We start from the raw sequence: 16,531 nt of genomic DNA on the forward strand, positions 1-16,531 counted from the left end.
AAACAAACCTGAAGAAGAGTGTTATTCAGCATTATTGGCCACAAGGATATAGGTGAAGCCTCTTTAACCAGTTTATTCGACTTTTTCTTATTAGGGTCCTGATATGCTTTTACAGTTAGCACTGATATTCCAGCACCTTTATTCTCACGTATTATAAACTCAGTTCATAAATAGTAACATTCCAAATTTGCACATATAAGCAAAAAATATTAAAAATATCAGCATTAAAACCTCTAAATCTAGAGATAGTTCTTTTTTTTTTAGCTTTCCCATTTCCTGTTTGCTATGCCCTTCTTGTCTGTCATGCAATTGCATTATCCATGTTCATACTGTTTCAGGTTGTGTTTTTTTTTTAACAGTGTAAACCATTTAATTATATAAATGTCTTATGTGAAAGTGTTTCATCTATCAGCTGAATAACTGTTTTATATTATTTTCCTGCTGGGCCGCAGGAAAATAAAGTATGGCCATGTACTTTAAAGAAAATTAAATCAATTAGAAAAAAAAAGAAAATATCACAGAATCATAGAATGGTTGGAGTTGGAAGGGATCTTAAAGACCACCTAGTTCCAGTCCTCTTTGACAGGGGCAGGGACATCTTCCTTCCACTCGACCAGGTTTCTCAAAGCCCCATTCAGTCTGGCCTTAAACAATTTCAGGGATGGAGCAGCCACAGCTTCTTGGAGAAGCCTATTCCAGTGCCTCAACACCCTCAGAGTAAAGAACTTCTTCCTAGTATCTCATCTAAAGCTACCTTCTTTTACTTTAAAGCCATTGCCCCTCATCCTATTAGTACATGCTCTTGTATAAAGTCCCTCTCTAGCTTTCTTGTAGACCCCTTTTATGTACTGGAAGACTGTTAAAAGGCCTCTCTGGAGCCTTCTCTTCTCCAGGCTTGACAAGCCCAATTCTTTCACCCCATCTTCACAGGGGAGGTGCTTCAGTCCTTTGGTCGTATTTGTGGCCCTCCTCTAGACTCACTTGAGCAGGTCCATATCACTGTTACACTGGTAGCCCTGGAGCTGAATGCAGTACTCCAGGTGGCGTCTCACAGGAGTGGAGCAGATGGGAAGAATTACATCCCTTGACTTGCTAATCATGCTCCTTTTGATGCAGCCCATGATACAGTTTGCTTTCTGGACTGCAAGTGCACATTGCTGGGTCATGTTGATCAAAATCAGAATCTCCTTGTATCTTTTCCATTCCCAGTTCTGCAGTCTTTCCCAGTAACATCTTTAGATTTAGCATGGGCATACATAATTTTAAAATCAAAAAACTGTCTTCACCACTTACATACAGCTAAGCTCTCTGTTATTTTCACCATGCTACACTTTCCTGAACATTTGTCAGTAGAAAAGGCTCTGGATACTGCTTACATTTATATGAAATTTACATAACAAAACTCACTGCATAAAAAAAAAAAACAAACAACTTGCCAGAAGCTGAGACACACTCTGCACCTTAGGCACTTTATAGTCCAAGTAGCAGTACAAGCAGAGAAGTAATGAAAAATGCCTTGCTGGCCAAGAGAAAACATCTATCTCTTGGCAGAAAGATTTCATGTATTGATGCATTGTTTGTGTGGTCTGGGTACATATAAATTCTAACCAGTTGACTGCTAAAGGTACACCTGTTGCCTGCCAATTGTTGGGCCTGACAAATATAACTACCTTTGTAGAAACAATAGGGGTTGGCACACCTGCTGTGCCTAAATGATGATCTTAAGGTCCTTTCCAACCTTAACTACTCTATGATTCTATGATTCTACCTGAAACTCATTCTTTTTTTCCAGCTTTGGGGCAATGAGTAGTAATGAAGAGGCAGAGTGGAATAATAATAACTAGATAATATGGTTTCTATACAACTACTTACTGTGTCAGTAAAGAACACACTGTAATTCTTTGCAGTTGCAAGTCTAGGCTTTATATTGTTTCTGTAGATAAACTGAACTCAGCCTACTCACATATTCCAACTGAGATAACGCAGGTAATCTTAGGTGCCTTTGCAGAAAGATTTTTAGTTCTCTTTGACTGACAATAGTGACACAAACTGGTAGAAGTAACACACAGCAGTAGCTAAGCCATACTACAAATGTGAAGTTGAGTATGCTTTAAAGTGCAGGTCTGTTCTAAGCCTCTTTTGTCATCCTCTTTTAGCAGCTCGCTGGCCCTGAATCCAAGTGAGGTATAACTGAATATAAACAGCACAAGCATTGTCATACAATTTTGAATAACTTTTCATTAATTTTCTTACCAATCCGAGTGATTCTGTTGTAGGAAAGTTCAAGATTTTGAAGATTTATGCAGTCATCTAAGCCAAAAACTGCTGAAAGATGGTTCTTACTCAGAATAAGAATACTAAGATTTTCTAGATTTTCACAGTCAATTATCTGAATGTTGTTTTCCTGCAATAAAGGAAAATGAGAATCTTAAAAAGCATCTGAAGTGAAACGTCAGAATTAAGTCTAGGTCATCAGAATTAAGAAGGTCATCATAGCTTATTTTTACCCTAAACTTCTAGCTAGGAGTAAGGGCATCTCTATTTTTTCCCATTAAGAAAATAAACTGATGAGTCACAGAAGCTGTCTTTAGTGTCCTGCTGGAATAGAACAAATATGTATTTCAAACTTCATTCTGGCTCTGAAAATGCCCAGAAGTTGTACAAAAAAGTGTAAGGAGAAGTTAAGGATAGAGTGGTCTTTTCTATTTATGCTTTCCCAGTTTCCCAAATCCCTTTAGAAGACTAAATTAAAAACTGAATAGAAACCATCATATTTATTAGACAATAACGAAAACAGCTATGACTTTGCTGGACTCTATTAACAAAGAGTGAGAATCTGCATTTAGAAATATTTTGTTCACAAACATTAACACTGTTCTCAGCTAAAGTTCTGCTCCCAAGAGATCTTGCTCTTTTAACATCCCCTTCCCAAAACCGTTTTAATAATGCTTCCTCAAATTTTTATTTCACTATTTGCTGCTGTTGCTGTTTTCCTGTTTTTCACCTGCAAATACTCAAACCTTAATTCCTTGCCTTTGCAACATACTTATTAAACCAAAGTGTCTAATTCCTATTCCAGAATTAACAAACTGACTGGATTTAGGCACTGCCTTCAGCTGCAGGCAGAAATGCTTACAGGTTTCCTTTGGAAGCCATAACACTAATTCCTGCCCTTGGACAGCCTCTTCAGTTGCATCAGTAAGTTAAAGGAGAGAACTGATATGGCTCAAATGTTAGCTTTTGTATCAACAGAAATGAGGAGCAGTATCAAGTAGAAATGGATGTCCAAGAGAAACAGAGGCAGCTGCTTTAGCTATGTGAGAAATATCCATGAACCAATCTTGGACTGTGACAAAAGAGGCTGTTTCTTCATTAATGCTGAATAGAAGACAACTGCCACATTAGCTGGCACAGCAAAAGTATGAACTTAATAACATGCATAATTACTAAATTATTAATAAAGCCTACTTAAAATGTATCTAAGAGTCTTTTCCTTAACTAAATTATCCTTATATATCATAGAGAGGCAATCCTCTGTATTTTTAAAGGCATAACATTTTAAATTAATAAACATTAATAATAAAAAAAAAACAAACAGCACAAAAAACCCAAACAAGCCACAAACCCAAAACTGTTCTGTGACAGCCAATATTTGATTAAAAGAAAACAAAAAAAATCACATAAAAATACCAATCTCAGGAAGGCTGGAGACACAGATATTATGTCCTTATACTGATATTTTGCTCTTGTATTTTGAGATTCCCAAAACTATCAAATCCTGATAATTGGTAAGAAAACTGAGAAAAAGATACAGATATTTCAACATGCCCTACTGCCGGGTCATGTTGAGTTTCTCATCAACCAACAGCCTCAAGTCTTTCTCCACAGGGCTACCCTCAACCCCTTCTCCACCCAGACTGTATTTATGCTTGGGATCGCCCCAACCCAGGTGCAGGACCTTGCACTTGGCCTTTTTGAACTTCATGAGCTTTGCAAGGGCCCATCTCAAGCATGTCAAGATCCCTCTGGACAGCATCCTTCCCTCCAGCATGTCAACCACATCACACAGCTTGGGTCTTTTTTCTTCTTAAAAATGGGAGCTATGTTTCCCATTTTCCAGTCAGTGGGGACTTTGCTGGACTGCCATAACTTCTCAAATATGATGCATAGTAGCTTAGGCACTTAATCCACCCGTTCCCTCAGGACCTGCAGATGCATCTCATCAGGTCCCATTGACTTGGACACCTTCAGGTTCTTTAGATATTCTTGAACCTGATCTTCTTCTACAGTAGGCAGTTCTTCATTATCTGAGTCCTTGCCTTTGCCTTATATGACTTGGGTGGTGCAGCTGGAGCACTTCCTGGTGAAGACTGAGGCAAAAAAGTCGTTAGGTACCTCAGCCTTCTCCATGTCCCAAGTAACCATGTCTCCCATCTCCTTATGGAAATAAGGGCATACTATCTTTCTTTTGAATTGGTATTGTTAAAGCACATGAAATGAAAAATGTGAACAGAGTTGCTTCATGTAAATTGTCAAGCTCTGGAACTAAGATGCATCACAGAGCAAAAAGTTTTCCTTTGTCATTAAATTTACAAGGCCATGTAAGACACTGCAGTAGAAGTACCTAGACATTATACCTCTAGTGTAACACACTATACTGTTCCTTGAGTATATATGGGAATAATTTTACTAACATTCACTGTGTGTATTGCAAAGGACTTTTCCTTCTACCCATTTCTGCTTAAGTTGAGCATCTGCTATGGTGAGCAGAATCTGCTCACTCATAAATCTAAGGTAATGAAGATCTATCAGTGTGCCATACTAACGCTAATCCTAGACTGATACTACCATGCACTTTTATTAGTACAGTTTGATTCTTCTGCAGGATGTTGCTTTAGTACAATGCAAATTTTTATATGCAATGCAAATCTGCTGGTATAACTTTGTTAACATTTGAGAGTATTTTGTTGACATTCCTATGTTCTTAAGGCAATAAAAGCTATATATTCACAGTTGGACACAACTGTATAACCAACTAAGCAGAAGAACTGGCAGTTCTACCTGGGTTATCATAAAGAATCAAACACATTTAGTACCTCCACATTGATATACTTCAGGTCTTTGCAGCTACTTAGTCCTTCCAGTGCAACTAGTCCACAGCGCCTCAGAGTCAAAAATTGAAGATTTGAACACTCAGATAATGTTGAGAGACTACAAGCTGGCAAATCTTCAAGTGTAAGTGTTGTGACCTACATGAATTTATCGATAAATAAAAGTAATTGTGCGTGTATTGAACATTCTTGTACAATATCACATTATGGCTATTTTCTTTAAAAAGAACCAAACTACATTCTACTTACACTTTAGAAAAATGCAAGCAACTAATGATAATCCTTTCATGTAGAAAAGGATGACAATGATGGGTTTGATCTGTTAAATGGGAGAAGATGTAAAGAAAACAATTGATTTTAACATCTACCTTATAACAAATAAAACCAGTGCTTTACTAATGACATGAAATTTGAATGGGTGGAAGATTAACACTAAACAGAGCAACCAATAGTCTGAATTGTTTCCCATCACACTACCATAAATAACAAGTGACTGTACAAAACTAGACAAAAATAGTTCAGACTAAAAGCATATGCAGTCATATCAGACTGGATACCAAGATGAGAGCACAGAACAGGCATACAGTGATAAGTTAGTAAGTGGAAAGAAAAGTAGGTGTTGGGAACCAAGAGATGTTATTTATGGCAAAACCACTATCTATAAGCTGATCATCAATGTCTTGGTTCTGGAAGAGACTACTCTTCTCAAAACTCTGAAGGGGCTAGATAAGCAGAAGCTGAAATGCAGACCTTCATACCAAGGCAAAAAACACATTAATTTAACAGAAAATAGGAGCTAGGTGCTCCTGCCTTTTATAGACTTATGATACTATCAACTGTCTGATGACTAATACCACACTAGTCTGCTCCACAATGCTTACAGGCATTCAAAAGTCTCAAAAAAAGGCAAATTCTCATTGCCCTTATTCTGCACTTGTGCAGAGGAAGTCTCACAAAGATCTATATCCTGCTCAGTGATAATCTCCTCCTCTTCCAAAAAACCATTTGTTGACATACTGAATTAAAAAAAAATAAAATAATAATAAAAAAGCTATGTTGTAGCTTCCAATTTCATTCTAAATACTCTGTATAGTTACCTGCTTCAGAGTACACCAAGGGCTACTGTGAATTATCTTTTCTGTACTTAATGGAGGCATCTTAGGCATCTTGCTAAGTGAACTCTTCCTTGCTCGTTTTTTTTCAGCTGCTTTCTTTCTTTGATTTTCTTCATGTATTTTAGACCAGGATTTACATGTGTTCATCCAGTTTATTCTCTTCTTTTCAATATCATCAGGAAGAATTATACTAATGGAACACTCAGCTAAATCTTGAATTTTGTCTGAAGTCTCTCTGACTTCATTAGCATCTTCCATTAGAAACACAGTTTTCTTCCTTGTTTCAGACTGAGAAACGTGATCTTTGACTTCTTTATCACTATCATCTGGTTGGACGATTGCTGAACTGCTGCATATATTGCTTGCCTTATTTTCTACCATGTTGTTAGTTCCAAAATTAACAGATTCATTGTTTGAAGTATGATTATTTGAAGCTTTATTAAGATCTCTAGTTTGTGAGTAAGTTTCTCCTACATGTGTTACTGAATTTTTGTATATGCTGTCATTATTTACTTGAAAAAAGTGCTCCTTCTCAGAGCCTAGCATATTTGATGTTGAAGTCAAAGTTCTTTCTGCTGGAATAATCCAATATGTTTTTTCATCCATCATTTCAACCTGTTTTTCTTCTTCCTCTACTTCTTCCTCCTCCTGTTCTCTTACTACTTTTGTATTTTCTGTCTGCTTATGGTTGTTTATGTTTCCTTTCTTCTCTTCTGTGCTTTCACTCATCACAGCTTTTGCTTTTTTTTCTCCTAGTTTTCTCTGATCTTCTCTTCTTATTTGCAACTGTTTTTCTCTTTTAAGTCTCAGGCTTTCTTTCTTTTTCTCATAATCCTCACATCTCCTCACCTGTTCCAAATATTCCTGTCTTTCAAGAAGTTCTTGTCTCTTTTTTAATTCTTCTTTCTTTTGCCAATTTTCTGCCATTCGCATTTTCATTTTTTCCTCTTTTTCTTTCACTTCTCTCTCTATTTCTTCTAGTATTTTCTGCTTCTTTTTTATTTCATCTTTCCATTGTTTTAAAATGGGAGCATATTTTTTATGGACCAAAAATGACCTAAATCTAGCTTGAATTTTCACAGCTGCTGTATTTTGTTGTTCTGTCAGGTGTTGTCTTTCTTTTGCTTTCTGCTTTTCCAAGGAATTTTTCTCATCTTCCATTTGCAACTGTAGCTTCATGATCAATTCCTAGGCCCAAACAATAAGGATAGACTTCAAACACTTTTAAAATGTGACAGGTGTTGACACATATTTATCATAAATAAATATGGTGCATTAACTGTTTCAGAATAACGTTGATTCCACAAGGTATGACAGTAACCTCACAGTCTTTCAACAAAACCTCATTGTAGAACCTTACCTCATGTTGCATCGTTTTGTCTCTCCAAGCTTTCTTTTCTTTCCATAACTCATCTTCTATTGCAATTTGGTGTTTCTGCACAACAAATTAACTTAAGTGAATATTTCATAAAACCTGGAACATCACAAACCACCCTCTCTCCTATCTCCCCCGTCTTCTTGACTTTGCACTTTTATGAATGCCTAAATGTGCAAGAATAAAATAAACAACTGGGCACTTACACTCGTAACAAAGATTTGGTTGTGTACTGAAGGATGCGTACCTTCACAGAATCAGCATCTTGGTACTGACCCAAACAACTGCCACCTTCCTCTCTGAATTCTGTACTACTATTGAAGATGAAAACTATGCTTGTGAAACAACTATTCAAAGTACAGGTAGATAATAGAAACATAACCAAAACACTCTGAAAGTAGTGTGAACAATCTTCCTTTAATTGCACTGGTATGTCACTGTTGATCTTAAAATCTTTCAAACCGGAATTCTGTTCAGTAAAGCTAAATAATTCTTTTCACTGAAATTGTTCCTCAACAGAAATGAAAGTTCAAGTCTATTTTCTCACTATTTGCAAATAAATAGCATTTCACTCCTTGCCCAACATATTCTCAGTGAGAAAAAAGTATGAATTATCTGAAAATTACATCTGACTGAAAATTAGCAGACAGTAAGTATCTAAAAAAAAGAGGCTGATCCGGAACCACATAACTTCTAGTGGAACCAAGATAAATCAGTATCAGCCAAATCAAATATACACCAGGATATGAAGGAACCAGTATAAATAAACTAGCACTTCCAACTTGGGGCATAAAGTCTCCCAGGTGTCTAAGCACTGTTTTCCATGCATATTCAGAAGTATACTGTTGAGCTAGTAGGAGACTAAATGTCTAGATCCTTCTGTAAAGGAGGAAGTTGGTCTCCATGTCTCACCTCCAAAAAGACTGTGCTAGTGACAACACTACCAAAGTGTCTAAATGGGGATATGCCCCACCTTGTCCAGAGACTGGAATCCTTAGACGTTGAATAATGTAAATGTATCAGTCAAAATACTGTTTTCTAGAGTAATATATATTGGACCATTTCTCAAAACACATAATATCTCTATGTGGGTTTTTTTAATATATTTTATATTTTGACTTAGAAAAATGAATGGTTTGCATGTGGGATTTGTTTTCCTTTCTCTGGAACTAACCACTATATTTATGCATTAATACTGTTACGCACACAGGGGAAAAACTTGTTTCAAAGTAAATTTTTAAGGAATCTACTTGGAAGTAGTACTATGGACATGCAGATTGCTATGTTTCTTTCATTGTTCTTTACTGTCAAGAAGCAATTTATTCCTGCTCATTTACCACCTGTTCATCACCTGCTGGGGGCATATGTTAATATTTCTAATGCAACTGAAGTCACATAAACTAATTGTGCTAAACAATGGTGTTCTGAGAACAAAAAATCATGTTTGAAAAAGTGCGTACTAATAAAAGCCAGGCAACAAATTAAAAGTGATTAAATTCAATACAGTTTTATATTTTTCTAAAAACTTCAGCAAGTTATTCAGTTAAATCCTATGAAAATGTAAAAGAATCCAGATTGATAGCTCTTGATTATGAAAGTTACAGACATGATTCTCTTTAAATTTTCTATAAAATAATGGAATATATAAGGGCAAGACTAATAGTAGCACATCCTCCTAATCATGATAAAAAGATTAGAGAATTTTAAAAGTGTTATCATACTATTGAGATAATATTCTGCAAATAATTAACAATAAAGATTATTCAGTTTTAATTCATCTTATTGATTTTTGTGCTGAGCACCTCAACTACTGATACAGAGAATTTATTCCAAATTTTCAAACTTATAAATATGGTGTATTACAGCTGATGACCTGTTTATAAAGAACAGCATGTACAAACTCATCTTAATACCTTAGTCTGACAGAAACAAAACTGAACACACCTATAGGTCTCCTTAGGAGGTCAACAAAGCAAGTGTAAAGATTAATTAATAGAATTTTGTTCACTATAAATATTATTTAAATAGTGAATACCTTTTTTTTAAATTGTTCTGGATCTTCATAATATTCAGAAGCCAATTCTGCCAAGTAATCTGAAGCATGGCAAGAAACTACTCCATAAATCTTACCTAAAGAAGAAATAAATATATAATTTAGTACACAGAGATAAAATCCCTTGCCAGTACTCACTTCTGTTCGATATTGCTTTGCTACTGTATTTCTTTAAAGTAAAATAAAACATTATTTCCCTTTAAAACTCTTAAATAAGCCAAATTTTACTCTAGTATATATAAGAGTCATTTATGTACATGAAAAGCAGCAAATACGTGCATCTGGAACACACACAATGATATTGGATATGAAAGAGAATTCCACAGCATAGAACACAGTAGAACATTTTCCATGTAGAAAAATACAGTAGAACTTGTATCAGACAGGTCAAAACCAAAGAACTACAATGAGAAGGTGCCCATTACAAAAAACCAAACAAAATTATAAAAAGAAACCTTCTTCAAATATAAAAATATATAGACAATTACTGAATCTCCTGTTCACAAAGACCATTACTCTAAATGAGCGTGAAACCCAAGATGATGTGAAAAACTGGAATGGAACAGACAATGTCAGCTCCTTGGGCATACAAACTCTGAACTTGACTTCAGATTGTTAGTCTAACTTCCACTGGCAATATGAGGTGCATAAATATTTTATCTGTGACGCTTACGTACTTGCAGCTTCTTCATCTTCTAAGTCTTGCAGTATAAACTTTTCAGCATCTTGATTTCTGCTTTTTATGAAGTTTAAATAGGAGATAACTGATTCTGGCAAGTCATCTGAAATCTAGAAAAACACAGTATTTGACACAAATTCTGCATCTTCATCTCACAGTCATGACCAGAGGTAAATACCTGACATGCAAGAATACTCATTTTGGCTTCACCTATAACGCATTGATGGAGATTTAGTAGCAGTGGCTACCAACATTGTTCCCAATTACTACACTGTTTCCACTATCTTATTACCTACTGAACAATTAATAATTCTCACTTTTAATTACATTCTAAGTAAATTTTGATTGGAACACATCTTAGCAACTTCTCTTCCGCTACCTTCATAAACATGTTACAATTAACATTTTCTGTGTAATAGTGTTGGACCGAGAAATTAAGGAAAAGGTTAAGACAAAAATTAACAAATACCTCAAGGATTTGGGGAAATGGGCTGCCCTCTCTCAGATGTGTAAATTGTGGTAAGCATTGCTGGCATTCACCATGTGCGTGCATAAATAATTATCACTGATGCCTTTGCTGATCTTTATGTCATATCAAACATATGATACACAGTCACACACAACCAGTACAATCTACCCTAATAACCTATAGACCAATCCTTTTGCTATGACTGGATTTCAAGAGAAAATATGTTTCCAAAATAAGAAGTCATAGAATAAAGAGGGCTTAAGCAATCAAATTATATTAATAACAGGAAGTCTTCAAACATTAGACAGTATCTTGTAAGATTTAAATACAGATTTAAATGTAGAAACATTGTTTTATTCATCCAGATTTAATCTACCTCATCAACTTTAATAAAACATTCCTGCTTCAGAGGATCTAAAACAAAACGTTACCTCTGAGTCTGATTTCCTCACTTAAGCAGAATGCTGATATTCATCTATCTTACTGTCTTGTCACCATTGGAAGTTACAGTTTTTTTCATGAAGCTTTACTACTGACACAACTTTTCAGAACAAATCCCCACGTTAGGTATGTCAGGAAAAAAAAAACATTCATTAGATTAGCTTTCCAATGCCCATACTACTTTCAAGCAGAAATAGAAGCATTTTTAGCGCATTGAATACTTACTGCCTCACTGTCTCTCAAAGCTCCGTCTGATACTTCTGTGTCAAGGTCATCTGCTTCAAAGGAAGAAACAACGATTCTGCTTAATTCAAGTTCTATTTCTTTTTCAATTCCCTCAGTATCTTCTGACATTTTACTTTCCACAGTGTCTTATCTGCTTTCAAATCTGCACAAGGAAAATACTAACTTTCAGCACTGCATGAAACAAAATAAGGACGATGCTTTTTTAGCATAAGCTTAGCTGTGTTTGCTGAACAGTTGGCTTAAAACATGAAAGGAACAGCAGAAGTTTGTTCTGAGAACTTCACTCCATACTAGCAAGCAAATAAGAAAACTGTTTGTGATGAGACTCTCCTCTCAGCCACCCCCTCGAAATTCTGCAGGTGTTACTAAATTTGTATATTAAAAAAGTCTGCCTGCTCTCTACTCCTAGTGGACAGTATCAGTGCTACGATCTAAGCCTCACAAAGGTTTGTGGTTTTTTTTGTTTGTTTGTTTTTTTTTGTTGTTTGTTTGTTTTTTTTTCCCGCAAACCTAATAGCTGCAAATTAAATATATATATAAATATAGTTGATATTAAAAATTACAAAATAACACTAAGAACCCAGAAAGCATTCGATGAAGTTGCAAGAATACAGAAAAAGCAGTGAGAAATAGACTAACCCACAGAAGTACATACAAGACTTGTAGACGGATGCAGGCAGGACGGGAAGGGGTCCGCAGCTATCCCCCTCTCCCTCTGCAACCCGCACCCCAGTCCTCACTCCTAGCCCCAGTCAGGGGGCAGGGGAGGCAGCCCAGACCATCTCCATCAGAGCCAGCGAGCCTCGTCCGTCGCCGGCTCCTGGAACAGGAGAAAGAACACGCAGAGCGCATTCCAGATGTAAAGTTTAGTACAAAGAAGGTCCTTCTTGAGAGGAACTACACCTCCCAGAAGCCATGGCGGTAGGGAGGATGCCCGCCCGCCGCCGCTTCCCGGAATGACCGCAAAGTAGCTGCGTTGCGTGCTGGGGGCTGTAGTCCTCCCTCTCGGGAGCCCATAGCCCTCCAGTCACCTCGGTCTACTCTGTGCAGCTACTCACCCCTCCTTCAGCCGATCTCCTACCGAAGCGTCCGCCTTCCTGGCTGACTCCGGAGACGGGCCACCCCTCGGCCGTGAAACTCCGCAGCCCCCAACCGCCCCTAGTCAGGCCCTCGCGGGACGACGAGAATCCCTCTACCGCCCTGTTGACCGCAAAGCGTCGCCAAGGCAACGGGAAGCCGCTGCTGGGAAGGCAAGCCGGAGTATCCAAACTCTGCCAGAAGGTGGCGCTTCGTGCCGGTGGCGCGGCGGCCCCTCGAAGGCCGCTCTATGGGACCATGCACCTCGCAACCCTTTTTTGTGCGTTGTTTTACTTTTTAATGCTTTTTTATTATAAGCAGTGAACTGGAATGTAGTGTTCAGAATAAATCTGAATCAGCAACTAATCAGAAAAAAGAATTAAAGCAAACCAAAGATAAACTATATAAAGATGCATTAAACCTCTGCAATTTTGCTTCCTTTATGCCAGGACAACTCTAGAGGCATAAAAAATGAAAACCCACCAGGCATCCCTGCTGTGATCACACGCTGGGGCCCTGTCATAGCTTGGAAAGACTCCTATTTACTTTTTTCCTCTGTTTTGTTTTTTTTTGTTTGTTTTGTTTTGTTTTGTTTTGGGTTGTTATGGTTTGTTTTTTTTTTTTTCAGACTATAACAGAGTGTGAAAAGTTTAATTCTTCTCAAATGAAACTAAATCAAGAAATGTCCATCAACATTAATTGCAAGTGGATGCTCAGTCAATGGAAGGGCTAGTAGAGACGCTGCCCACAGCAACTGCCCCTGAAATACATGTAAAGTGTGCCTGAGAACCTAAAGCACTTTCCGATCTCTAGCAGCCTGCCACAGGGCATGGGTTATTATCTGTTACATTTGCTTGTTCATTAACCAGCTTTGTATAATTTACATGTATACCCTTGATTTTGTTCTGTAGCTACCCATCTAAATGACAAACAAAGGCCATGTTCACTTTGTAAGATTCAAAAATAATTGAGATTTGGAACATGAACACTTCAGAATCTGATTGAAAAAGCAACAGCAGAATGTTAGGCAAGATTCTGAACTCTTCTGAATGCTATTCCTTTATAAACTACCTGGAGATGGGAAATTGCTACAATTAGCCACATACAGGTCTTTGGGACCTGCAGAAAATGCCCAGTCAGGGAATTAAAGACTCCACACAGTTCAGTCTAGCAAAATCATATTGGGCAGGGAGGGTGAAGACATTATACTTTTAGTGTGTAATGGTGTTTTAGGCCATGCATCTGTCCCCAAAGTTAAATGAGGAATACCAAGGTACAAAGACAGGTATAACAGGAAAATAAGACATGAAAGGTAAAGACAGGTTTTACATAGAAAATGGGCACTTTTGTGTAATGGGCAATTTTGAGTAATGGGAAGGATCTGCCAAGGGTTCTTTACTGAGTGGGTGGTGAGACATTGGAACAGCATTTCCAAAGAAGCTGTGGATGGTGTCCCTGACCATGGCAGGAGGCATTGGAAGTAGATGATCTTTAAGGTCCCTTCCAACCCAAAGCAATCTATGATTTTATGATGAGTCTATGATAGCAGGTTTTTTTTCCATCTACTGTCTTTAAAATAAACTGAGGACCTTTCTGAAAGACTTGTGGATGTTAACCTCAGAATACTGGATTCAAGGGCAACTGTTTATCAATTTCTCATCAGTGTTATGGATGAGTAAGATATATAAATTTTAAAACAGTGGAAACTCATCCATTTGAAATGTCCTGTATTTTACAGAATTATGTAATCAGTGAACTTTTCAATGTGGTTAAGCCTTCAAGCACTGAGTTGACTGTGCACTTAGTATTTGTTTTGTAAGTGCAAGTTAGGCTGTAATCATGGTGACTGAAGACCACAGGCACTATGTCATGCCTTTAGCAAACAACTTTGCCAATGAAAAAGATTTTTTTCTGCAGGCCTGTTCCCTGTAACCAGGAAGTCAGGGCTTGATCAACAGAAGAAAACTTCTCTGCTGTAAGGATGTGGTTAAGTGGGACTTCAGAAAGAAACATACCATTATGAGACTGTTCTCTTTAAGGTAGGATGGAAATATTCAGAGCTGATAAGGATTTTTAGTGTGAAGCAACAATGTAATGTAAAATGTAAATAATTTTATAAAGTTAATTTTTCTGTTTTTCAGATAAATTATTGAAGATAAACTGACTTATTATTAAAATGGCTCAAAACAAAGCATAGAAACTGCAGTTATTTCAACAGAAACTATTGCAGATGCCAGTATTCAAGTGAAATACTGTTGAGGGCTTTTTATTTGGACAACACATCACACCAATGTTTTAACACATGATGGTTTTGAAAATTCTGATGAACCTTTATTACTCTTTAACATAGCGGATCTTCTTCTGGGAAAGTGCAAGACCAGTTATCTAATACAGTCCATAAGTTTACATCATGTATTACTGACCCAAACTCACTACAGAGCTAGTTTGAGAATCTTACAGCTTTCTTCATTCTACATTTCTGCAACAGACTATTCAGAATCCAGGCATGAGGATCTTGACAGGGCAGGCAAAGCTTGTGTTTGCTGAATCTTCTAATCAACAAATTTGATACATACGTAACATATGTTTTACATGTAAAATAGGTTGTTAACACAAGATATTTTCTGACTGCAGAAATTTCATCTCTGTCTTTTTTATTCTTTTTCTGTTTTGCAAAGAACAGAAGATGTAACTTCTTACTGTAATCAATCCATAGTAATTCTGACAGAAGACAAGAACTATTCCTTTCAAACAAATCCCTTTGCATTAGAAAATATTTTCTGGAGACTATGCCTGTGCTGGTTACATTCATGTGTCTATGCATGCTTCTGTGCCTGCCTGCTTAACACATGAGAAGTGCAGGACAACTGCAGATGGCTGCCATTGCAGTCTTGTAACACTGCTGCTCTTGGACTCCCCTCAGCTTGTACCACAAAGCCAGGCAGACTAAAATCCTAGAGTATGTTTAGAGAAGAGGCAAGACAGGTGAAAGGGAGCGTGAGGCAAGTACAAGTTTCACTCTCTCTGCAAAAAGCTTGAGAGGCCCAGAAGATACGGTGCTATGATGATCACAATATCAATAATGATATATATGTATATAAAAAGAAATCCTGCATCAAAGAGTTTACAGTGTTAGGGGTCTTCCACGCTGAAATATGCTAAATTATGCTCAAGATATGAATGCCTATGTGACTTTATTGTGGCCCTGTCGACATTTGCAAGCATTTGCAAGGGTGATTCTTGGATGATACTCAGGGTCTAATGCACACTTTACATGTATTTCAGGGCAGTTGTTGTGGGCAGGGTCTCTGCTTGCCCTTCCATTGACTTGCTGTTGATGACAGATGAAGTGCATTTCTTGGTTCAGTTTCATTTGAAAGGAATTTAAATTTTCACATCCTGTTGCATTCCACAATTAAAAAAAAAAACAAAAACAGAGGAAAAAAGTAAGCAGAGTGACTAGGAGATTCACTTCAAAAGTGTAAAGGGTACCCCAGATTAGTACAAGGCAGTAGCACAGTTTGACAGCTCTTACAGCTTTGCTAGAACTGTGTGCTAAATCACACTGAAATAATTAGGCTGTATCTGCTATTTTCAGCAAAAATTGAATTAGGTCACTTAAAAAAATGAGAGCTTATGTCTTTACTATGGTTATGTCTCTTCATTTCAGCTGGTATCTTTAATAATTAGTAAACTAAGTATATTGAAATGTATAAGCAAAAGTGTATTCCAGACTATGTAACTCTTGTCATCTCTGCAATATAAATCTTGACACATACATGTTGTCTTCAAATGCCTTTAGCAGTTAAGAAAAAAAAAGGTGAAAAAAAAAGGTAAAAAAAAATACATGTTGTAGAGTGTAACATCAGAGGCAACTGAGACCAGACACCATCTTGATGCTTCTACTGTTGATACTATTTTTCTGTTCAATGTATGAGGTGACTGTGTAAATTTATAAAACATTA

General features: G+C 37.0%; 1 protein-coding gene across 1 annotated transcript in view; it reads right to left on the bottom strand.

Moving 5' to 3' along the window:
• The window catches only part of LRRIQ1 (leucine rich repeats and IQ motif containing 1), a 106,059-nt gene extending 94,456 nt beyond the window's left edge, over window positions 1–11,603 (bottom strand). Inside the window, exons 1-7 of the mRNA XM_061454524.1 lie at window positions 11,469–11,603; window positions 10,332–10,443; window positions 9,637–9,731; window positions 7,587–7,673; window positions 6,209–7,414; window positions 5,097–5,249; window positions 2,254–2,404 (exon numbers count right to left, since the gene is read on the bottom strand). Of these exons, the coding sequence (XP_061310508.1) occupies window positions 2,254–2,404; window positions 5,097–5,249; window positions 6,209–7,414; window positions 7,587–7,673; window positions 9,637–9,731; window positions 10,332–10,443; window positions 11,469–11,597 (1,933 nt within the window). The 5' untranslated portion in view covers window positions 11,598–11,603. The remainder of the gene's footprint in view (window positions 1–2,253; window positions 2,405–5,096; window positions 5,250–6,208; window positions 7,415–7,586; window positions 7,674–9,636; window positions 9,732–10,331; window positions 10,444–11,468) is intronic.
• Between the last annotated feature and the right edge of the window lie 4,928 nt (window positions 11,604–16,531).

Source organism: Pezoporus flaviventris, unplaced genomic scaffold, assembly GCF_033815535.1.
Source record: "Pezoporus flaviventris isolate CSIRO_AGI_PZ_B2104156 unplaced genomic scaffold, CSIRO_AGI_Pfla_v1 ptg000016l, whole genome shotgun sequence".
In the NCBI taxonomy this organism is placed as follows: Eukaryota; Metazoa; Chordata; class Aves; order Psittaciformes; family Psittacidae; genus Pezoporus; species Pezoporus flaviventris.